Source organism: Cyanistes caeruleus, chromosome 1 (assembly GCF_971803275.1).
Source record: "Cyanistes caeruleus chromosome 1, bCyaCae1.hap1.1, whole genome shotgun sequence".
Lineage (NCBI taxonomy): Eukaryota > Metazoa > Chordata > Aves > Passeriformes > Paridae > Cyanistes > Cyanistes caeruleus.
The window spans coordinates 22,411,121-22,437,105 of record NC_141701.1 but is presented as its reverse complement, the minus strand read 5'-3'; the positions used below and the strand labels follow the sequence as shown (position 1 = coordinate 22,437,105).

Sequence of the window (25,985 nt, the reverse complement as noted above, 5' to 3'; positions counted from 1 at the left end):
TCCCATTTGTCCTGTGTTCATATAAAATTAATTTAAAAAAAAAAAAGAGAAAAAAAAAGAGAGGTTTATGATGTTTGGTCAGGCTAGGTACAGAAACAGAATGACAAGAAACACAAAACACAAAAGAACAATGCCTTTCATCAGTGATCGCTACTTCCTACTTCACCTTTTACAATGGTGGCAGATGAAGAGGTCACAGCAAAAAGCAACCACCCACACAACACAAAACAATTCATTCACTTGCAGTGTGCAAACTAAGAACTCAAATTAAAGATTTTGAATTACAAAATCAATGACAGATTACAAAATTACAGACATTAAATACCAACATCCTACTGACATAATGAAAACAACTAATTAATTACAGATTTTGTAGCCTATGAAAGAGTAATTGAGTTCTTACATCTTAAAGCACTGTCTACCTTCAAGCAAAGAATGAAAACCTCTCCTGTTCCTGCTCTACTGACTCTGTAGGTACTAAGAGAATACAAGACCCAATGGTACTGCTTTCCCAGCTACTAGGTACATGCAAAAAACAGTGCTACTGCCCTTGCCTTGCTAGTGTTTTCAGTATTCTCCCTACTAGTTTTAAATAAATGTTATTTATATTGTAGACTCTTAAATTTCATTGCTAGGTTGGTGCAATAGCCACATTCCTGTAGAGAAATGTAGTTGCTACAGTAAAACTATTTATTTCTATTCCATAGGCCATGCATGTGGGAGGCATTACAAAGTAAAATCTCAACATTTGAATGTCCAAATGAAAAGTACATCCAAGGCATAGTATTACTTACACAATGATACTAATCTTACATTTTATAAAACTAACACTCCTTTTAAACTAAACTCAATAATACAAATACAAGATCATAGTCAGAGTTAAAATTCAAATATACTGCCTGAACTGATACTTTAGCTCTTCAAGGCACTATGTCACCTTGGTAGGTGTAAGCATTGCTCTCTGGAACAGTGTAAAAAATATGAAATACATCACGGAATTCAAAAGCAATCCTACCAAATGACAGAGATAAAGCAATATACCAAATTCTGGACCATCTAGGTAAAGCAATTAAAAGAAATATCTCTAAAATGGCATTGTGTCTGAGGAAACTGGAATGGTAACAACTGTTCATGATTTAATAACTGATACCACATACATCCTCAGGAAGTTTCTTCAAAAACAGAAAATGTTCCAAAGAGAAAATGTACACACAAGATTCAGATGCCGTGTATTTTTTTTAAGAGACAGTAAAAAGTAAAACGAACTGTGAGCCAAAGTTAACTCTGTATCTTCAGTTTTATTTATCAAACTGAAAAATCTCTCCAACTTTCTCTTTTCCTGTATAAGACCAAAACTATGAGATGTTCTGTTTGTATTACAATTATACTAATTCAATGCAGGTCACTTGCATTTTACTGAATCCAGATGACATTTAGTAAGCTAAACACAGGCCAATTGGCTTTTTTTTTTTAAAGGCGGGGGCTGATTGCCGCTGGGTAGGTCATACAGTGGCTACAGAACACAATTGCTTGAATTACATTTTGAATAACATCAAACACAACACTGAAGCTAAAAACTACCATTTTTTTTCTGCGTGCCTTCCAGATTTCTCATATTGAAATGTACTAATTTAAAAGTCACCACTTTCCATCCAGAGATGATAGATACGAACAGATTCAAAGTTTTTGTTTCCTCTTTCTCTACTTAGTTTAAAAATATATACTTTTAATAATCCAAGTAGTACAAACAATTTAGTTTCCACTTTATTTTTAATATCCCCAGTGACTAACTAACCTTTTCAAGCCTGCTCATTTGAACATACCACAGTAAAAAAGAAAAATATAGCACTGCAGATTTAATGAGCACTAAAAATAAGCCTCTTTATTTCTGCAACAACATTTGTATTCTCAAATCAACCTGAACTGCCATGTAATTAGCCATACAATAACCTTTACTGATAATGCAGAGAAACTAGTTCCAGAGGAGTAGGAAAACCCTCAAGCTTATCTCCAAGAAAGAAATAAACAGTATGTCTTTCTTAATGCCTTAGTTGTGATCAAGGGCTGACTCTCTTTTGACAAAAACACTAGATATAAACAGTAGTTATGAACTGTGCTATTAAATTAAACATTAGTTTAGACTTGGTGCACCTGACTGCAAATCAGTCAGTGATATTCTTTCCAATCATGTCTGTCTGGACTTGGCATCTTTTTTCCCCCCAGAAGTTATCTACCTCTCAAGCACTATTATCAACTGCTAAAGTAAAATGCAATCCATGTTATAAAGTAGTAGCCTCATTATTTGTTTATCCTGTAACACACTGAATTATACAAGTTAACTATTATTTGTATCATCTCAAGGTTTTGTATCCACCCCTAATTCCTCCCAATATGATCTGCTACACTTTCAACAAATTTCACCCAACAGAGGAAACACAAGCACAACACAACAGATTAATTAAAATGCATTAGCTAATGGCATTCAATGCCATTAAGGCTAATTAGATGCCCACTAGACTTCGTCACCTTCAAAATACTGCACACCAGTCATGCAGATAAACTGCTTATAGTTGTATGTATATACATACATACAACTATATCTACAATATCCACAGGATATCTACAGGATACAGGGTATCGAGGACATAGAAGTGAAAAATTCTCCATAATTAAGAAAAAAAATTCCTAGCATTAGATATTTTGGAGGCCAGAAGGATACACAGACACTGAGAAAAGATCTGGAAGAATGTGTACTGGCCTTTCATCTATTTTCCTTTGCTTAAACCAAATTGTAAACAAACCTGAGGAGAGAAGATGAAAAAAATAGCAAGCATCTAGAGTCATGACTCCCACATTATTTAGCCTGGAATATTTTTTAAAATTTCATAACTGTTGGGGTTGGGTCTATGACCTGTGTTTTACTGCCCTGTCCAAACACATACTTATCATATTTTCTCCATTTTTGTTAGGGTCTGGCTTAACCATTTTGTTCCATTTGAAGGTATGTATCATAGCTTTTCTGCAATGACTGACGCTACAGAGAAAAAAAAAAAGACGAGAAGGCAAAGCCCTGTTACTATAGGTACACACAGAAATAACATTCCTTCACAAACTGTTTAGGGAACAAAAATTTATAGTCTATATTGCTGAAAAAATTACAGTTTAGCAATGTGGCTCTTGCAATCACTCAAGTATGCAAACAATATAGCAATAGTTGAAGCAGTGACTAGAAATGCTGATATCCTATAAATGGGCCATATCATACCCTTAATTCCTAGCAGCTTTTCCCCAGTTTATACAAAATACCTCAGGGCAGACAGAGAAAAGGATTTCTGAATGTAAAGGTTCTTCAAGACACAGCAGCCATATACAGTTACATGTAAATGGCCTTTCCTCTCTCCTCAAATGATATGTTAGCAATCACACTCCTGGTTCCTCCAGCCATATGATAACTATTCACGGAGTAAACTGCATAGTTCACATGAAGCATCCCAAAAAACATCTTCAAGATTCATCTTGCTCGAACAGCCTTTGGATAGCAGGATACTTTACAACATATGTATGTATGGAACTACCAAGAGAAGGCTTTGCAGACCTGAGAAAGGTACACTTTGAAAATGGTGAAGAACTTGCACCTCTCTCTCTTGCTCTAATTGTATGTATTCATCCCACTCGAGCAGCTTCACAGAAATTCCACTATCCAGCCTGAGGAAAGATTATCTAGAAAGCTCCTTCAGAGCAGAGACATTAGAGGAAAGAAATATTCCTAAGCAAGTAGAAAAACCAAGCATGAATGACATCTATGTTAGCTGATGGACACATGCAATTTGAAAAGCATATCAGCTGGTAGATTCCCAGCATAAGGAAATAATAACCTAACCCCTATAAAAGTCTTCAGAGTCACAAAGTTAATCAAACTCCTCCATTCTTCCTAAGATCCAAGGTCAACAATAAGGAAGACTCTATTAAAAGGTACAGGTTAAAGGAAATTACTACAGATTCAAGAATTTCTGAGGAACATCACAGTCACAGAATTGTTGGTATTGGTATTGGAAGGGATCTCTGGAGGTCATCTTGTTCAACCCTCCTGACCAGCTAGAAGCACTTAGAGGCAGATGCCAAGGACTATGTCCACATAGCTTTTGAATACCTCCAGTATGCTCCAGAACACTTTATAGCTGAACAGGGCTCCTAGCAAATAGAGCAGGACTGAGCTAGAAGTTCCTCATGGATGGAAGTAATACCAGTGATAAAAGTCCTAAAGAAAAAGCTTGACATGAAAAAAGGAAGAACCATTATTTCCTGTGGATTTCCAAAGCAAAAAGATCTCCTTTGGAAGTTCCCTATTTCAAATGGTAAGTTTTGAAGCATTGTTCCAGACTCATGTTTTCCTGAAAAGTGTCAGAAACTATTCCTGACAAATATTACATTATTGGCCTTCACAGGGACTTGAACTTCCCTTGACTTCTTTCTTAGGAGACTGATACACGGGAAAAAGCAATCCCTCTCATAAAATCACTCCTCTTGGTCATCTGTACATACATGAACATTTTGTGAAGGGCTCTACAAAAATCACCAGTTTGCACTTGTATGATAACCAAGAAGACACCATACAAGTTACTGAACAAACAATGCCTTCCAAGTGTTACTAAACATGGAGATTAAAAAATAATTAAACAAATACATATTTTTTTGCCTGACTGAAAAGAGCCACTTTTAACAGGGCATTATTTGCAAATACATAGAATGAAATAACTTCTGTCTGTGTGCTGCATCTATACAGAGTTGAGAGATAAATCAAAACATAATATATATTCCTGTATATAAAAAACTAAGCTCTTTCTTCACAGATATTTTTTGCATCCCAGGAGCTGGTAGGGGATGCTGTCAGTGGGGTGCCCTGGAATAAGACACCCATTTCAGGAATATTCTCCCACAGTCCCTTGCTATTATATGTTAATGTAGGCCAGTTATGTCATCCTTTCTCCCAGCCCCAGTTCTAGAATGTTCCCCACTCCTGACTTCCCTATTGGTCCCAGTTCCTTGTTACTCCACCCCTAGATCCCAGCTGGCTGTTAACCCTTAGCCACGCCTCTGCACCGCCCCTCTGCCCTCAACCCATTGGCTCTCAGACCTGACGTTCCACCCTGCCCTGGTACTATATAACCCTGCACCCTCCTTTGTTCTGTGTTCTTTGTCCCTGGTCCTCTTCTAGGCGAGGATAATACACTCACTAGCAACACCATACAAAGAATCCCAAAAAATTGTCTTTTTCATCAGCCCTCAGAGAACATCATTGTGCGTGAGTGCCTGGTGTGCAGAGGTATCCCTTTCCTGTGAAGATGTCAAGCTCTTGGAAGGTGGTGGTCTCAGCAGCTCCCACCACATTGCCACAGATATTGAGATATGTTTATGGATTTTATATATACACATACAGTCCTCTCAAAGAACTAACTCCATAGATATACATATATATATGAAAAAAAACCCTAACAATAAAAATTTGTAGTTTTTTTCACCTTCATTCAATGGAGACATTTCACGACGAGGTTTCCTCGTGTCTCAAAGTAGCTTGTAACCATGAGAGAAAAATACAAAGAATACCATGCTCATTTTTGTCTGAAAATACTGAGACTCCTTACCATCTTTCTAGATGCAAGTTTTTAAAACTTACTGCTCTGCCTCTGAACAAGATTTGCTGTATTTCCCTAGCAAGGCTGTTTGTACTGGAGATGAAGCATAACTGCGGGTTACATGAGTACAAGGTACAGCAGTTAAGGAATCGTGAATTCTTAGGATATATCAGTCACTATTATATCCATTAGCTACTCACATACATACCCTGAACTCAAATTCACTGTTTTTTTCTCTTTAAGCTGGTGTACAGAGACAACAAAATACAAATGAAACTACTACTACTGAAAAATCTGAAAGCAGAGGCTCCCGCAGTGATCACCATAGCTGGGTTCTCATCTTTGTGAAACAGAACTCCAGTCTCTCAAAGTGACTTTGCCAAGCTTCACCCCTGTGACTTGACATATCTTCCTCTGCTTCCATGCTGGAGAGCTCCCCTTTGCCTGGCCAAACCATCAGGGACAATAAAGCAGGTGGAAGAAATGAAAATTCATGTAGAAATTTGGAAAAGAAAAAACAATATTCCTGAGCACATCTTGCCTGACCTGAACAACTCTGACTAAGTTTGAAAATTTGGCTTTAGCTTATGGTAGGGGACCAGCCAACCCTTACTCCAGCTCTAAACAGGGCCACTTAAAACCTCCCAATTCTAAAACAGATCCCTTTAACTGCCAAATGACACATTTATTTTTATTTTTTTTCAGAACCACTGTTTATATATTAAAACACTGATTTAAAAAAAAAAAAAAAGCCAAGCATACATATTTAAATTGTCTGTAACATGTAGTCATCTTCTTTTTTTAGAGAATATTCAATAATTTCCTTAGGTAGTAATACACTTAATGATAAATTTAATAAGGGAAAACATAAAACTTAACTCCTACATTTGCCAGAGGTTCTGTAAAGAACAGCATCCAAAACCAACACACCTTACTTTTGCATAGCATCCCAACAGCATTAGCTTTCCCTGCCATTTGGACTTAACACTCAATACATGTATATGACTCTCTCAGTGAAAGAAAAGCTGTCTTTGGTTGACCATCATTGGAATGGTTATTTGAAACTAGTAATCACACAATTCTTTCAATTCTTATCATATTACCAGTATTTTATCAGAAACAGATGTTAGCAGCACAACTTACTAAGAATTATTGAACAACTTTTCTTTCAATTTCATAACAAATTAGGCAATGCTTAGTTGATGCATCTGAAAAAAGTTAAAGAATTGCAAGCCCTAAGGCACAGGGCTGGTGTCATAATTTAAACCACTACCATCTGAAATGCAAAGGCATTAGAAACATAATGTTTTACTCTGTTAAACAAATTTCCCTTACAGATGAATTTGTCAATAAATTCTGAAGCCTCAATAGCAACCAAAAGCTCCCACTTCAACGTCAGAAGTCTAGTAGAATTCTTACAAACATAATACTAAAACGTTTATAAATAAGTATATATTACAGATGTTTATAAATAAATAAATACATTTTAAAAATTAGATAACATTTTGGGCATAGCAATCATGAAATTCTGATAAGAGTTTTTGATTCCTATCATGAAAGCAAAACAAAGCTAGAGAAGGGAATAAACCAAAAGTCAAATCACCCTGTGCGTACACTACAGCAGCAGAGCCTAGGTAACAATTCTCCAATTTAATCAGAAAGGAAGGTATTTTCAGTGCCTGTTTTTAGCTCCAGATTTGATGTCTTTGCCCCAGTAATCCAGCTTACTGCCTTTAAAGTCACACTGAGAGGCTATTTTTATAAATTTAACTGTCAAAGGAAATCAGTAAAGATAGAGACTTTTGTCAATTGCTGAAATTTTGGAGTGTGAAAATTATTTACTTTGGCAACATGCATCAAGAGCATCTTTTAATCAAAGTTATGTTACGAAATGCAAAAAAAAAGTTCCTGTGTCAATGCCAGGTTTGGCACACTCCCTCTAATCACCATGTGTCTTCTGACAACTGTCATTAATTAAATGTGTTACAAATGTAATTATGTTGTTGAGGATAGACCTTCTTCTTCTGCTAACATTAAAGGTTAATTTTATGGGAAAAAAGTTCCCTTCAGGTGTGAAAGCAAGCTGAGCCAACCGTGGTTTTATTTTCTGAATACAGGTAAGGAATCAAGGTAACATCCTAACTACACTGTTAAAAAGCAGTAGGAAAAGAACATGCTCAGTGCATGAAACAATACCTGGAAAACATATAGGACTTAAAGGCTTAAGAAAATGAACATTATACCCACTGACTTCATCTATAAATACTAAGGGGTCAAGAACAAACCCTTATATTATGGGCATGTAAGTCTAGTTGATTTTTATCAATGCTCCTTCCAGACAACGCTAAAACAGCTTTAGGAATCATAATGCTGAATCAGAAACACCACAAAAGAATACACTGTTCTCCTGCAGTAAGTTAATTTAAAAAGACATTTAATAGGCTAAATTTTGCATCAGCTAATTTAGTGCTGAACTAAATCTTAATCTAACCTGAACATGCACAAAGTCAACAAGCCAGCAGCAGAAATCCTGCAACATATGATTTAGGTGCTTGGTGAAATGCACTTCTGTGTCCCCACTCAGTCCCAGCTCTGTGAATGAATTCTGTATTAAAGGTTATGAATTACAGCCTGAAACAGAAGGTACCTTTCACTCAGAGAGAGAAAAACATGGAAACAAATTCAGAGGCCAGGTACGCTATTACTTTGGGTACAGAGGTATGTCGGGGCAGTGCACTGCTCCTGAGCTGGAACCACGCCACGTTCAGCCCTTGGGCAGCACAGCTGTCCAAGAGAGCACCCACCAACTTTTCAACACCCATCCAGACAGACATGTCCTCTGGCTTTTAGCGTGTCGTACGGTTTACCCAGACCTACAGCAGTAAGACCCTTCTGCAGCACCATCAGTTTACTGTAGTATTTCCAGTCTAGAAAGAACCTTCCAGCTACTGCACACTCCACATATTTTCACACCAAGCAAGTGGCAATGCAACCAGTTGCTCCACAGTCACGATTTATACATGACAATTCACACAGCTGCTAGAAGGATCAAGTTCTAAGAAACTTTGTGCCAATTTCTCTAAATAATTTAATTATTCTGACTGTTTAACAACAGCATGTTTTACAAATTAGGAACTTGCATGTGCTCATTTTCACCACCAAGAATCAAACGCTAGCCACTTCTAAATATCAAAAAATACAGCTTGTACAAATTAGTCATATTATTCAGAGAAACAAACAAAAAGCAAGACATTTGCAGTGCACACACAGTTACTCCAGAGAAACTCCTAGAGAAAACTGAAAAGGGGACAGTACAGGCAAAGTTCACTTGTGTCTGGATGTACCTGCCCAGTACAGATGTGCCCTCTGCCCCAGGTTAGAGTTCATGATTATTACACTTCTTAAGGAACATCCCGCTTGAAACAGATGACTGTTTCAACATATGCACGTCAGTTTGCCAATAAATCTTGTGCTGGCTGATGCTACCTGTTTTATGTTTTCATAGCAGGAGAAAAGGAGCAGCACTAGAGAAAATACTGGGCTGCCATCCCTAATGCCTCCAGTCCCAGCACCAGGACACTGGGAATTACTACACCACAGGTACCCATGAACTATATCAGAGGCACTCTCTTTTCTGGGAACAGATTATTTCATTAGCTTCCAAAATCATTCTAAGTTTCTGGGGGAGAATGGAAAATGTAAGACACCTTAAACTTCTCAGATTGTCCAGTACTCCTGTAACTATCACTATAAATATGAATTGCTCCACCAGAACACCAACTTTTTCCTTATTTTAATAATCAACAGTACAGCACGGAGCCCAGAGGAGCTCCTCACAGCAGATGAGGCTTCTGTCAGTAAAGCGGTTTTTCAGGCAAGTAGGTAATGATAGGCAGTATTTTGAATTATGTCCATGTTTGTGTTTCTGAAACACAAACTGATAATGCCACAAATCTTAATGCTTTTGGAACAACATATATGTAATTTTCATAAGGTGAGTTCTCAGACACAGTTAAGAAACACAGATGAAAGTAGAATCTGAAGGTAACACTGATGTTGCCTTTGTTCCCCACAGGAATGTAAGTAATGACAATTTACATCTGGAAGAAAATCTCGGATCCGTGCAGCTTTATAAGGAGGCAGAATGTGTTATCTAGAAACTATGAGTTTTTACTTTTCTGCAGGCAGTTAATCCAGCTTTCAAGCACACTTTTTGAGACAGTGTATCAAAAGTACTTCCTGTATCTCAATGCATTTTAAAAACAGTAGAAAAATACAAACTTACATTAGTACAGAGAATTCTAATTAAAAAAAAAAAAAAAAGCACAAATTGTACACCCAAATCATTTGAGTTAATTGGCAAAGTACTGACTCTGTATTAAAGCTTTGTCTAAGTATTTAGTCAGTTAAATCAAAGGCTGAGCCAGGCTGATTTCATTCTTCTCTAAAATCAGGGTGGTCTGTGGGCAATTTTTGATACCACTGGTGTTGCCAGGGAAACAAAATGAAAACAGGTGCCATCAAATACAAATTAAAGATTTACTTCTATTTTAAACCACCTTAAAACGAAGTTTCCATAAACTTAACTGATACTACTACAAATTTGACAATACTTTATAACAAGAAAAGGATTATAAGTTGTCTTTAGACCATCAAGTTTTAACTGAAGTAAATTTAGACTGATTGGCAGCCCTTCCTTTTAAATAAATAAATTTCTTCATTAAATATGCATCATCCTCTTTAAAAATCACCTAGTGTACATTTTAAGGCAATATAATACCAGGACAGAAACAGGGTACATGCAGTCCTTATAAGCTTTCTTCATTCCAAATTTTTTCCTCCTCCTAATCTAAGCAATTTTTTAGATTCTTTACGAATGTAAACAACCAGTATAGGCTCAAAGCATATAAAAATCTACTGGTAAGTAGCAACAGAAGCTTAATATTTTCCTCCTAATTTGATTGCGGTTTTCTCCCACATATTAAAAAATCAGGTATCACTTTACCTAAAATCCAAGTAAATACACTTCTGTTTTTAAAACTTGTAATAATGTGTTAAGAATTTGGCAATACAGCAATCAAGTCTCTAAAGCACTTCCTCCAGGTCAACTAGATATACTGACAGAAAACATATTTAAGAAAAAAATGAACATACAATTCACTTCAATAAATAAACATTAATTCAAGTTTCCAAGAATGTCTTAAAATTGTTTACCAAGTTCTTTTTTGGCTTAAAAAGATATTAGTTATACACAATAATTAAAACAGACATTTTAATTAAAAACAATATACAGACTCCCTCCTCTTTAATGAAGCCAACTGCCGCATTCTGAATAAAAATTAACCTTGTATATTTAGTGCTAATCCTAGAACTTGAAAGATAATAGAAATAAAAAATTGAAGTATATTTGTAGCTAATATGTATAGCTCTTCACTTAAAAGTGGTATACTTGACAATATCCTTCAAGATTATAGAATTATATTATAGTAATTATAGTATTATAGAATTATATTATTATATAATAGTATAGTATTATAGAATTGCAGATAAAATAAAGTCTCCTAAATCTGTGTATAAACATATTTCTGAATTATTTTCCACATCCATAGTGCAGGTTAAACAGAAACTGAATAAATTCAGGATGCAATGACATGTACAAATGACCGAAAGTTTGTTTCTTTCTTTTTTTTTTTAAATAACAATGGCTGTAAAGCTCATTAATAAAAAAGTCTTGTCATGTTAAAACTGTCATTTTAGATTTAATGCATCTTGATGATTTACTACGAATTGATTATTTCAAATAAAATTTTCTTGAGATCTTCAAGTTTCAAAATCATTTTGCTTTGCACTATGATCTATGTTTACAGTATTACTAACATCACAAATGAGCAAACCCACAGCAATTTAAAACTTCTGAATAAGCTTTTTGGTGGAAGGTTGTTTGCTTTTAACATTTGCCCAGGAGAAAGCAGCCAGCCCAGCTGATACCGTTAACCTGTGCCATGCTAAGTCTGCTGGACACATTGCGGGCTTTCCCCTCCTTAACAGTTCTATCATGTAATCCTTAGTGCTTACAGGCGTAGGGCTTGAGCCAGTGCTCACTCAAGTCATCAAGAATATTTCCATTAATTTCATGGCTTCATTCATTCATGTTCCAACATCTTTGAAAAATATTTTTTCCCAGGTCCAACATTTACCACCCAAGGATCTTGTAAATAAATAGGTCGCATTATGGTATGGGTCCTTTTTTCAGATTAGCACTTCTAAGAATCTGAATCACTCACAGAAGATGCACAGCATTACATGAAATTAACCAACATCCAACTCCCTTTACAGTTATTTTACTTACAAGTTTTAAGTTAACTGACGTGTGTGTAATTACAGAATTACTGTACTGATCCTCCACTTACTTTGAAAGTGATTAATCGAAGTCAGAGAAAACCAACCATCAACTGAAGCATGTCTCAAATTTCCGATTCAGGGGTAAGTCTAAAAAGATGCACTAATTTAATTTTAATTAAATCCTCATTTAGAAGCATGCAATAAATGTTTTCCATTTAATTCAAATTAAACTCCAGTTCCAGTACAAATTTCAAATATTCTGTTTCTGCTACTTTATTACACATGACAGATTAACATTTCCTTTTTGCACACATACGCACCAGCAAACCCAACAAAATTAAAAAATGTACAATTTATACTTTTAACAGTAATAAACATTTATTATACTTCCCAAACTTCTAGTGACATCAAGAAAATTCTAGTGATGTAAAGGAGTAAGGATGCATTATCTAAACTACAGTCAAACATGTATGCTAGACTCTGCAACTATTCTATAACTTTTAACTTCACTTTATTAACATTGCAACAGCTTTGTTACATGAACTTTCAAGCCATCTCTTCACTAAAAAGAAAAGCAAGATAGAGATATGCAAGAAAAAAAGAGGGTAAATTTAAAAAGCAATACTACAGGAAGACAACAATTACATACATCAGATTGTAGACTTTTACAAAAGCTTTCATGTGAACAGGAATAGGATGCTGTAATCCTCCAATTTAATCACTGAACACACCTCAAGTAATCTAGGATTTTCACAGTAAATCAATGCTAATATCATATCATTAAAGAATTCAATAAACCAGAGATATCTGTCAATCCTTTGTTTGGGAAGCCACATGGCAGAACCTCTTTGAAATGTTCCCTGGGCTATTAGGGAGAAACTTTTCACTATCTTTGAAGTTTTGCCAGAGAACAAATGGTATTTTTCCTATATTGCTTTCACAATGGTATTACAAATCTCCCCTTTCACATAAAATGTGCTGATATTAAACATACTATCCTTTTGCATAGCAAGCTATCCAATCTTGGCAACTGGATGCTGCCATGCTGGCACATCATTCCCTAGGAGGCTCAATACACATCACTGAGTCTGGCAAAGTCAATCAATGAACTATTGATTGCAATTTAAGAAAATAAATAAAGTATCACATGCTATATTTCATATGTTTTGTAACCAGATACCTCTAAACTTGTCTTCAGTGTTTGAGGACAACTCACATACCATTTCTTTTTAGTCCATTTATATATTTAGACTAAGCCATGCCAAAGGAATTCTCACTAAAATTCTGTGCTAGGCACACTGAAAAACTGAAAGAAATTAAATTTCTGTATTACAAGAAACTAGACTATACCCCTAGAACACTTCCCTGGGTTGACTTCCTCACTCATAAGAATTTTTCCCCTTCACTTCTACAGCAAGTCCATAGGAGGGCTGATCACTAACAAATAAGCAAATTAAAACCTTTTGAAATTCACTGCCTGCTTTAATGCTTCAGGTATTACATATTAAAAAAGAAGTTATGTTCAAAGGGTAATATATGTCTGTATCTATGACTAGAGTTTCCACAAAAAATACAAGCTTAAGGAATAAAGCACTTGAAATCACCTTACATATGTAAGTGAACACAAAACATATTTTAACTAAAATCAGAAATGGTAGCTCTAAGTTTGGAGAACCATACACACTTTGAAATGAAAAAAAAATTAAAAATCTACAGAACAGGATCTCTGCACCTCTATGAGCAGCCATAAGCCAAAAAGCCATAAGTGAAACTATGACAGAAAATTATTTTTCTGCAGGACCACAATTTGCCCTTTATTTAGTTTTCAATTCACTGCTAAAAATAACCACAATAAAAGTAATGTCAAACTGACACAATTACCAAGTGTCTAAAGCCTCTCTTTTTATCTAGCAAAAATGCCATTACTGTAATAGTTAACAGTTGCTTTAATTGTATTCCAGAAATATATCTCCTCACATTAAGGTACATATAACAACCCATAGAAAACGTGCTTTCATATACCCATTAAAGAATAACATCTGATGAAATAAGCTACCAAGTCCAATTGTTGTGACAACTACAGCAATTCTCCTGGTGATCAGTAGATCTATTATCCAGATATTAAGATTCTAGCAAACTATGCAAATATTTCTTTTAGGTAGGACCTCAGGTATTTGTTCACAAAAAATGGAAACACGCACAGATATGCAAGTTCAAATGTACACAATCACTCATTTTAATTTGCCCAACGTTTATGATCTTATTCCAGAAGCTTTGCTGAAAGGATCCAAATCATGAACAGGGTGTTAAGACCCGGTCTGCACCTCAGCAATTACTTACTATACCATAAGCAGCTCAGGTAAAGAGGTCTGTTCACACACTATAAAAATTGATAATTTATTTTAAATAAGTGAATATATTTATTTTGACAAGTAAAATAAATCTTGAATGAAAAAAACATTTAGCACCTTTTTTTTAAAAAATGCATTGCCTCATCTTTTTTTGTTTTGGTTCACACAACAATCTCCACACAACAATTCACATTTTGGTTAGAGCAGGTAGACAAGACTAATTTGAATTAGCAGCATATTTAATTAAAATTTAAAGCTTTTCTTTGTTAAGAACCCTTAAGAAAATAAGTCACGCTTCCATAGAGTTCAGTCCTGAAAACTATTGAACAAAAAATGAAAACTACCAAAGATACTATACCCAGATCAACACTGGTATTAGCAGAGTGGCAACTGGTCCTTCACTCAAGGAAAAAATGTTCCATATCCCATTAGAATATGGACTTGTATTTCTCATGGTGATTTATGTAAAAAGCAATTCCTTTGAGACAATTTTTTTTTTCCTCAGTCTATATAGAGAACATGCTTCATCTTCTCTTAGACAAATAAAGTCTGGTGTTAACAGTGCTTATTTTGTTTCTTGAATGAAATTATAACACCTATTTGAAACTTTGCCTATAAATAGTACCAGAGGCAAATACATTTTGAATCAAAACTTGCCTTCAGCTGCCTGCAAATTGAAGACCATGGGAGTTTCCCCCATGAAGTTCTGCTGTATCATAGCAACAGCATTTAAAGGTGGAAGAACAGAATAAGGTGGAGAAGGGGGAAGGCTTGGTGGGGGAACACTCAGCCATGAAAGGTCCAGAATCATGTTTAATTTTATCAGTATGTCCAACCAGAAAAAGCCTCAAAGGACAAATAGGACAGCTACAAAAGTGCCCGTTTATCCCCTAGGATCAGCATTTTTAAGAGTCGATTTCAGAGAAGCTCCACAGTTTCCTTAAATAATCACCAAGTTTCAATCATAATAAATTAACAGATGGCCAGCTGAGACTGGTTTTGCAACTACCTAAGTCAATTTCATTGATGCCCAAAAACAGATGATCCATTTCTTCCACCAGTCCCAGCCTAGGACACATTTTTGTTCCCACCTAGTTGGAGCACCCTGTTAACAATATCATTGAAAGCTATTTCTTGTTACTTGGTCAGCTTCCAGAGGGATCCATTCTCTCATCAAGCTTATCATGTGAGCACCTAAAAGCTCATTCCAGTAGAATTGGATGTTGAAAATGCATGGAAACAGGCAGAAATACCACCCCTCTGCACCCATCGCCTGTATTTAGGTCTGAATAAAGCAAATATAAAAATTCCATTTAAAGCCTAGAGAGGGCCAAAGGTTTTACAACAGCCCTCTCAAAACCCTGCAACAGAACACATGCTTCTCTAACTTCTCTGCTGTCACAGCTATATCAGTGTCTTAGGTCCCCACTGCAACATGTTACGTGCACCTCAAAACATCTCACTGTCATTCTTCCACAAGATTATGAAGAGTAGTAAAATAATGAACAGTAATGTACAATCAAATATCTATATTTTAAACTCTTTAAATATTAGCTCACTCTATCTTGACACAGCAGACAAGAAGACCTCAAGTTACAAATTAACAGTGTCTCATAGAAAGTTCTTAAAAGGTAAAGGACTTTTTAGAAGTTAATCAAAGTCTTTGTAAAGATAAGCAAAAGCACTAAAATAAGAAAACCATATACTTTTACAAACCTAGTCTAATTTAAAAGCTGTAATGCTAAGATAAGATAGGTGAACTCTTAAAGAAAATAACAGAAACCAATGAGATAACACCATCTGTTGGAGAGAAGAAATGCAAGAGTGACTATACAGAAAGACAGAAGTGTTTTTTCTTTTTTCCTCTCCTCAATTTCTAGCACAAAAGGCATACAGAAAGTGTCTTCTCAGTGGCTGAAAAACTGGCCCCAATATGACTGCCATGCTCCACATGATACCTCCTTTTTTCTTAGAGCCCTACAGAGTAGTAATTCTCACTTCAATCTCCAGTTTTAATGCAATATGTCAAGAATAAAAAACCGGGAAATTGTAGTTTGTTATGAGATACATCAGGAATAAAAGGTTATTACAAACAGATTAGTCCAGGGTAGAAATGACACAGGCTAAGCAGGAGGCATGGATTATCTGGGTAAGTGCCATGGAAAAATAAATATCATGATTGAACTTAAGGCAAATGGAAGCAGTTCAAATTGGCTTCCTCCAATTCACTGCAGAACATGTGATGCCCACATGTCCATTTCCAACAAACTTCACCATAAAGAAACAAAGACCAATACTGTGAAGTGTTGAAAAACACATCTAGCACCAGCTTCTTCCATGCCACAACAATGTGAATTATTGCCTGATAAGCATGAAAGAGAAGAATCTGGGCTTTTTTTTTTCCTTTTTTTTTTTCCTTGTCTTTTGTAAGAGAGATACCAACATTTATTTGAAGCACAACAACCTGTCAGTAACTGCTGACCTCACAAAGAAGAGGAAATTTTATACAACACACATTGCAGTTCTATAGCTGGTCTAAAAGGCTCAAAAACAGTAACTCCCCTCAACCCATTTCCTCTGTCCACTACCTGCTCCTACAACATCTCTGGCCCACTTCTAGGAGGTTTCTATCACGTTAACTTTTCAGAAGATCAGCTGCTTTATCCAACTCCATATATGTGAGGCCACAAAATGTTAGTGTTTGCTTAATGGAAAGGTCAGGAACTCCTGGCTACAGACAGCATGTCTCTAACAGCAGCAGCCCACACTTATATTGATCATAAAAATCTCAGTCTTACAGAAATAATTGATCACATCATTGCATGAACATGAGGAACAATTTTAGTAAGGGTGGCCTAGAGAAGGACTTCAAAAAGAGCCATGCTTAAGTTTTAAGACTAGCTTTATGGCAAAGTGCTGTTAATCTACTTGTTATTAAAGCCAAGTATCAGCAGGAGAAGGATCATATGAAAACTACACAGCTTAAAGGATGTTCCACCAAAAACAATTCTTAGATGACAATTTGAGATCACGGCTTGAGTAGCAAAGACAAAGGATATTTTATGAGCATGTTACCAGTTTTTAGCAAAAAAGCAAAATCACAACTGTTAAAGTAAAACAGTCCATTCTCTGCTCTTGTTAGAGAGTAAAAATAGGGAATTTAGAAATAATAAGGAGAGATATCACATGCAAAGGAGTGACCAAACAAAAGAGTTAATGGCTTGAATTAAGTTTTGTCTGGGGTAGGACATAAATATTTTATCACTACAGCATATATGCTGCAGTCATATATGCTGGGGACATGGGAACTCAGCTGTTAAAACATTAAGCTTCAGAGGAAGAGATTGAGTCTTGATCTAGAACCACATTGAAATTCCCTTTAATTAGCTCCACTATAAATTGCTAACTGTTCATCACAGTAGAGCAATCAAAGGCAGATGCAAACACTGTTTGCACATTAACCCTGTCTGATGCACAGTCTACTGCAATCAAAATGCTTTTAGCCCTGCTAGATGAGTTAAATTATCTAGGTTTGAGTGATTTTTTTTATCAGCAAATTCCTTCCTATTTCTAGTGGCTCTATCACCATGTTTTAGAGTAACCTTGAGGGCATCTGTGTTTTTCCCTCCTTTAAAACTACCTGAAAACACTCCTTTGACAAAAAAACACAGAAAATACAGAAGTTTCGCTTTTCATCATTAGCAAAAGCAGAAAAGGACTCTGACATCAAATATGTGAGGTAGTCCATAATTCTTAGGTGAATAAAGCATTGCAACTACTGAGTTGGCAAGTGCTCTTGACCTTTGAGCCTCAAACCAAGTGTGACAAGTATAGCTCCTGTTGAACTCAGGTTTGCAGCAATAACAAGTGAAATAGCATGGAGGACACAGTCAAATACACTATGACAGGAATACTTAAACAGAAAAAAACTGTTTCTTCTTCCCCCTCCCACCTGAAATTCCATTTTGCACCCCCCACTTCTTCCTTCCCAGCTGAAACTAGTACAATTCTTTGGAGAAGTCAGAGTGTGGTTAAGCAGAGGAAGCTATGCTTGTTTGCATGGAAACTGCTATTTCCTCTCTGCCAAAACACTTGTTTAAAGAAGTCATGTAATATTTCTATTAAGCTGTAAATGCAGTTGACAAGGAAATAGCCTACTGGCAGTGCATTACCTTTGTGGCAGTGCCAACCAGCCTACAGCAAAACAGTGTGCATGGAAATTTCACTGTGCATTCCCAGGCAACAAAATTGTGCCTTACATAAATACCACAGAACTCCAGCAACATCTAGAAAAAGCAATGAAAATTTGCCCAAGCTTTCATGCTTGCCTGTATCAATTCTGTGTCATAACTAAAACAAAGCATCTACATATGGCCAAAAATCCTGTGAAGCTGTATCATATGACACCAGAAAAACTATTGCAACTTAAATCTGTGTATTTCTTGTTAACCACTGTAACAACTCACTAATAAAAATTAAGAAAAACTGGAGGTATCAAATATACAAAAGAGTACTAACTAAATACAAGCCCTTAAAAACCATAACGTAATTTATTAACAAGAACACATGTTGTATGTAATCCAGAATTGTGTTATATTACATTGGCCTTTGATAGCATTCACTTGATTGCAAGAATTAAACAGATTCACAAGCATTCAAACTCAGTGACCTTTGATTTATAAGCAGCTTTTGTCATGCACATAAAAATCCTCAACGATAATGTAGTCCTCACCTTTCAACAGCTGTTGCAACTACATACAGTGATGTTACTCAGATGTAATCAAGGCATTTTTGTTAGAAGTATAACCAAAAATACTAGCATGATCAAGTGTATTTAATTTGTCATCATTCTTCAAAATATTTTCAGAGGTTATTTCATCTTAACTTTAATTCCTATCAAAATCCAGCTTCAGAGATACTTACTTTGTTCTCAGCTTTCACCTGAGTATTTTTAGTTTGAAATGTAATTTTAAACAGTTAATTACATAGAAAAAAAATATGGTGCAGGAAAACTATTAAACTTTGCTTCCAAAATTATGTAGTGTTTCTAAATGAAAATCACCCACCAGCTTTAACAGAAATTTCAAGAGACATCTCTCCTCCAAAGAGAACATACAATCAAAAATCAAGAACACCACAAACTAAAATAGCACTAAATACACTTGAATTCAGATGTGCATCACCTTACAGTGATTGTATATTAACAGAATCTTCTCTTTCTATAGTGGTGGCCTCTTTATAGTAAGATTCTGATACATGAGGCACCAGAAAAAGAAAACTGAATAAAATAATTTAGTATGTATGACAATTTTGCTGCAAATTACAAAGATTTTTCTGGAAAAAGGTATGCTTAAAGCAATATAAAGTGCCTTCTTAATTCAAAATGGGTTTTAAACAATTTACGAATGGAGTGTTTATTGATGCTCAGTGCAATCAGCACAGCTATTCTATAGCTCATTACAAAATAATAACACCATGACTAACAATGTCAAGTTATCCCTAGATAAACATTGTTCCTCGTTAACTTCTCCAAGTAATTCCTTTGTAACTGCTACTCCTCACAAAGCAACTAATTCTCTTTACTATTTATTTTGAAAAAAGTAAACTTATTCAGTAAGAGACTTAAGGAGTCACTAATAAATAAAAGCTGTCAGGTGTTTCTAATAGTAATATTAGCACTGCTCCCATAGGACAGTTTTGAATTCCTCTTTAGGTCACCTTTATTTCAAAACTGCCTTTCAAAAGCAGAGGGACTCTTGGTGATGGAAGTCTCCAAGTGCAGTTACAGTATGAAACAGATTCCATATATTACCCCAAAGCCAATTAAGAGCTTCCTGCTGCAGCTTCCCCTCAAATGGAGATAAAGGCATTCTGAAACCTTACGGAAACAAGTTAAAACACAGGCAAACTGGAGTCAAGAGGAAGCAATACAGGAAGCAAAAATTGTTAGTATTAAAATCTCTATTCATAAACATACAGCTTCAGGATTCCAGTATTAGGGGGGTTTGAATGTCTTGTGGGTTTGAGGGTTTGTTTTTTCTAATAATAAAACAAACAATGCCACAAACACACTTACCCTCATTGGGTGAATATCAGCATATGGAGGCTTTCCTTCAGCCATTTCTATTGATGTTATACCAAGGGACCAGATGTCTGCCACACAGTTGTAGCCAATCTCTTGTATGACTTCAGGAGCCATCCAAAAGGGAGTTCCTATAACGGTATTACGTTTTGCCATTGTATCCTGTAATTATATTATTTATCCAATTAAACCAGAGATGCTTATTTTCTGATTATTTTTATATAAATTCTGTATTTAAAAGTTAAATTATCCACCCAAAGGTCCATTGGTAGTGCCTTCCAATTAAGACCAAACAGATTCAGCCCATAAGCCTACCGAAGCGGTGACAATAATCAAACATCAAGCTAAGATTTAAAGGGATCATCAGGCACTTGATACACTGGATTATAAAAACAAACAACTAAAAACCAAATAGCCCTGCACTACATTAAATACTCACCATGATAAAGAATCTTAGTTCTGCCACTACCACCAGTGGCAGTAACACCGCTCAGACACAAAATTCAAGGCAAAAGACAAAGGTGAAAGAACAAGGTTTGGAGCACTATAGAATTTTTAAATGATCTTTCCACAGTTACTTACTGTTAATTGGCCAGCCACACCAAAATCAGCTAATTTTGCATGTCCCTCGGTGTTAAGAAGGATGTTTCCAGCTTTTATATCTCTATGTATTTTTCTCATAAAGTGCAAGTATTCAAGTCCTTTAAGAGTGGATTTCAAAATAGTTGCAATTTCATCTTCAGTTAGCTGCAAGAAAACATTTTCAGGTATACACATGAAGTGCATATATTTGACTTATTTAAATCAACATCATTTCATAGTGATTATTAGAAAGAGCATTATGCTTGACTTTCTCTTTTCTTTAGTAGACCAGAAAAACTTCTGTTTTAAAGCTAAAAAAATTAATGAAAAATAAATTATTTAATGCCAACTATAGAAAAAAAAAGATGTTGTGTAGACTTGACAGGCCAAAATGCTTCTCTTAACACTAATACATTGCAGAGTCACATGCCATCACAAATGCTACAATAAATTGCAAGAAGTCTACTGGCAACAAGCTGACAGACATTTCATTACCAAAGAAAACACAACAGAGTGAAAAAAATTGAGATGTATTTTCTTTTACTTGCTTCATAAACAACACAGACTCTTGAGTAAGTCAACAGTTAGCAGTTGTTTATCCTCATCACTTTAGATCAACACAATAGGAACACACAAGCTCCTGAAAAAGTGTTATCAGAGAAACAGCAAGAGTTTCTTTTTCAGGTACCAGACCCCTCTGAGAACACTTCTCAGATTTTCATGAGCATTTGTTCTCGACTAAAAGCAAAAACATGCACATATAATTCATTCCATGTGATGAAGTTGCTCAAGGAAATACAAAGAAGTTATCCATACAACTGAAATACCAATTAATTACAGTACACTGATCTTCAATGTAAGAACTAAACAAACTTCACATATTCTCAGAAATGCAAGAAACTGCAAAACTGAAGATGAATACTCTGATTTGGCTGCAATACTGGGTTGCATTTTTCCCCTCTTTCCTCTCCTTTTCCAATCCTACACAGAAATTAAATTAAGCAATAGTAATTCCTTCCAATTTCAGTTCTGAAAGTGTTGGTTGACATCCATCCACACCTTCCTCCAAGAAACAACCACCATCAAAAGCCTGTAAGAAACAAAAAACCCACTTGCAATCACTCTATGCCAAAAGAATGAATCAACAAAAAGGGAAAAAAAATGTTAGTCAGCAAGATTATCTGCACTTGAGCTGCTCATAACAAATTTTAATTATTTAACAAACAGAACCACTTCCCTGTTGCAGCTTCTATCCAGTCTCATAAAACCTAGGTGTGGAGTCCAAGGGCACAGTTATACATACATTTATTTAAACACCATTCCTAAGCTCCAGAGTCCCTCCTTTCCCTGCAACCTACAGCAGTAATTCACACTGTGTCTCAGCCCTTCCACTGAACAACTCTAACAGACAGATCCTCGTTGAAAACAAACCTGTCTGCCCAATTATTTTTCCAACAAAACAGCTCCTGGATTCAACTCAGGTATAGTAAAGAAAAGACAAAGCAAAGTAGCTGCTGCTCAAATTTGCATTGCTTTTAAAAAAGTGCATGTGTTGATATACTCAAAGGGTTCCAGAGACTTTTATAAACCTTTTCCTGTGCAAGCAGAGGATGAAATTGATGGTGGTATATTAGCTCCCAGTCAAGCAGTTATTGCCTCTGCTGGGCATTATGCATTCCTTCCCCACCATTTCTCTCTGAGATCTCTCAGTGTTTCTATTCAGCAACACACTGCTCAAAGCCTTTACTTGTACTACTTTATGCTGACTGCCATGATGCTTCAATGGACTGCATGCCAGAAAAACTGAAAACCCTGTTAATACACAGCTCAAATAAGACAACTTTCCTGGCATTGTGCCATGGGAGTAAAACCATCTACCTGATCTGGTATTTCACATCAACTGTAATATAAGCAGAAGTATGGTCAAAAGGATATCCAGAGAAAGAGACAATCCTCAATATGTGAGCTAAAATTCTATGGTGAATCACTAAAACTGCGATTAATTGCAAACTCATACTTCAGGCAATTTAAACTCTGGCTATTTAACACTGTATATCTTGAATGGTTTAAGACATGCTGAGTGCAACACCTTCTGCTTAAGCTTTGCCAAATCCACACAGTTTCAGAAACAATGCAATGCCTTGAATCTCCAAAGATTTCCATGTAGCTAATCCTGAACATGCAACAGAAAATGATCCTGAGCGCTGACAAATGTGTAGCAAGACAAGCATAAAACTTCCTTCCCACTTTAATCTATAAACAAGTATTATGATAAATGGTGCTTAGAGGACATAGCAGAGATCTCTCTTCAATATGTTGCTCTACTAAGGAGGTAAACCTCTAGCTTTAGTTCCTGAAAAATTAACCACATGGAGATCTTTGGATCATCAGCTCAAGATGGAAAAGTGGTTTTGTAGCTGCATGGCAAAATCCAGCTCTCAAAAGGAGAGGCTAAAAGAACACTGGAACCAAAAGCTGGCAAAGAAGCTATGGAGTGAGAATCCAGCAAACCAAAAGAGAATTCTGGAGTACTGCAGCCTGATGCCCAAGCTTGGGACCCTCAGCTAAGTAAAGCTCTAGCATAGCTAAATACTATAGAAGAACAAAGTATTTACACATGCAAATACACACAGTGGTCAAAAAAGCCCAGAGAAGTGAATACCAAATCTAAGTAGCAGGCAGAGAGCACAAGTCATGTTTATCACAAACAGCACTAGCAAGGAAGCATAGGAAAAAAGGAAGAACGGATTTACACTGTTCTAAGACATCAATCCCAGCCTCTAATCATCCTAGATTTATGCACTTGTGCTTTGTATAATCATCATCTATATAACATGATGCAGTCACTAAAATCACTACTGCTTATGTTGTTGCTAAACATGGCCAAGCATGTGCACAATAATACTTAAACAAAATGTTTGGCTTTAATATGTAATAATATTTAGAAGGATGCAATGAATTTCCAGCCTTACCCAAGAAAGTACACCCACCTTCTCTAGACAAAATCCCCTTTTCAGAAAATAATGCACTGCCATATTGAACATTACCAAGTAATCACCACAAAACAAGCACTTTGAAAAAAGATTTCAAAATCATTAATTTCATTATTTTTATGCAATTTGAACTTTTTGCAGAACACATACTGTCTATGCATAACAGTGAAAGCACATAAATTACAAAGTTCTCCACATGTATACTTCTAAACCCCAAAACCTTATTTAACTATGCAGTATTGCAGCTGAGCCCCACATAGACCATTTCGGAAGATTATTGGATGCACTAAGTGCTGTAAAAAAAGCTCCACTTATATTGTTCCTGTAGACCAGAACCATCTTGTGCAGATATTTTTGTACACATTAATAGTATTTAAGTATTTTTTACACTGCCTGACAAAAATCAAATGGTATCCTGGGCTGCATGAGACAAAGTTGCCAGGAGGTGCAAGGACGTGAGTGATCCTTTCCTTTTGTTCTGCACTGCTGACCCCACACCTGGAGTGCTGGGTCCACTTCTGGGCTTCTCAGTATAATAGAAATGAACACACCAGAGAGAGTTAACAAAGGGCCACAAAGATGATCAAGAGACTGGAACATCTCTCCCAGGAAGAAAGACTGAGAGAGCTGGGACTGTTCAGCCTGGAGAAGATAAACCTTACGGGGAATTTTTTTAATGTCTGCAAATAACTGAAGGGGAGGTGCAAAGAGGATGAAGTCAGGCTCTTTTCAGTGGTGCCCAGTGATAGGAACAGAGGCAATGGACACACTGTGAAACACAGGAGATTCTCTCTAAACAGCAGGAAACTTCTTACTGCGAGTGCGACTAAGCACTGGAGCAGCTTACCCAGGGAACCTGTGGAGTCCACCTCCTTGGAAACCATGCAGGAATGGCCCTGGGCAGCCAACTCTAGATGGGCTGTCTTTAGCAGGCTGGTTGGGCCAGATGACCTCCAGAGATCCTTTCCAAAATCAACCATTCAATGATTCTGTATTAGTATAATTTACAACTCCATACAACCGAATTAGGTGCATTTGCATAAATTTGGAAAAAAAAATCATCAGTCGTTTGTTTTAGCTGACTTGTCTATATTTAAACTTTGAATATCACCCCAAAATAAACAAATTCCAAAATATATCAATACTAAGGAACAAGTAAGTTAGTTAACTGTCTGAACAAAAGGCAAGTGTGTGTTCTTAAGGAGGTTAAATCACTAGCTTTACTTCTTGAAAAATCAGTGGCTGAGGTCCCTGCTGACTGAAAGCTAGGCACTGTTATTCCAATTTACAAGAAGGGCATGAGAGAAGACCTGGGAATCTATGCATCTGTTAGTCTAATCTCAGTTTCTACAAAACTAATGGAAAGCATCATTCCAGGTACTACTGAAAGGCTTTGAAAGAACAATGAAATCATCAAGCACTGTCAACATGGGTTCACAAAGGGAAAGTCCTGTTTGATACCTTTGTCTAAGATCATCCACCCACAGTGAAGGAAAAGTAAGTGGGGGATACTGGTTTTTAGTTAAGTAAGGCTTATGACAGTGTTTCTCATGGCATCATTCTCCAAGATAAGCAGATACACAGTGAGCTAGAGGCTGAAGGGCAGGGCTCAAAGGGCTGTACAGAATGGGGCTACATCTGGCTGTTGACCTGTCACCAATGATGATCCCTCAGTTCTAGGGCCAGTTTTGTTCACTACTTTAATCAATAATCTGGATGCAGGAATTGAATGAACCATTAGTAAAATTCACTGAGGATACCAAAGTGGGAGATGCCGTTTGAATTAAAAGCCTTGCAGATAGATTTGGACAGAATGGAGCACTTGTTCAGGATCAAACTGAACAAGCCTGCATGACTGATTCTAAATCTGGGATGTAACAACGCAGGGACAAGCATAAATTGGGAGAGTAATGGCTCAAGAGCAGCCCTGCAGGAAGGGATCTGAGCGTGCTGGTCAGCAGCAGGCTCAGAAGGAGTCAGCAGTGCACCCTGGCAGCCCAGA

At 36.3% G+C, this 25,985-nt stretch overlaps 1 protein-coding gene across 1 annotated transcript in view; it reads right to left on the bottom strand.

The window, feature by feature from the left end:
- The window catches only part of STK3 (serine/threonine kinase 3), a 128,256-nt gene that overhangs the window by 80,407 nt on the left and 21,864 nt on the right, over positions 1–25,985 (bottom strand). The window contains exons 5-6 of the mRNA XM_086881707.1: positions 20,991–21,155; positions 20,403–20,570 (exon numbers count right to left, since the gene is read on the bottom strand). Coding sequence (XP_086737833.1) covers positions 20,403–20,570; positions 20,991–21,155 — 333 coding nt within the window. The remainder of the gene's footprint in view (positions 1–20,402; positions 20,571–20,990; positions 21,156–25,985) is intronic.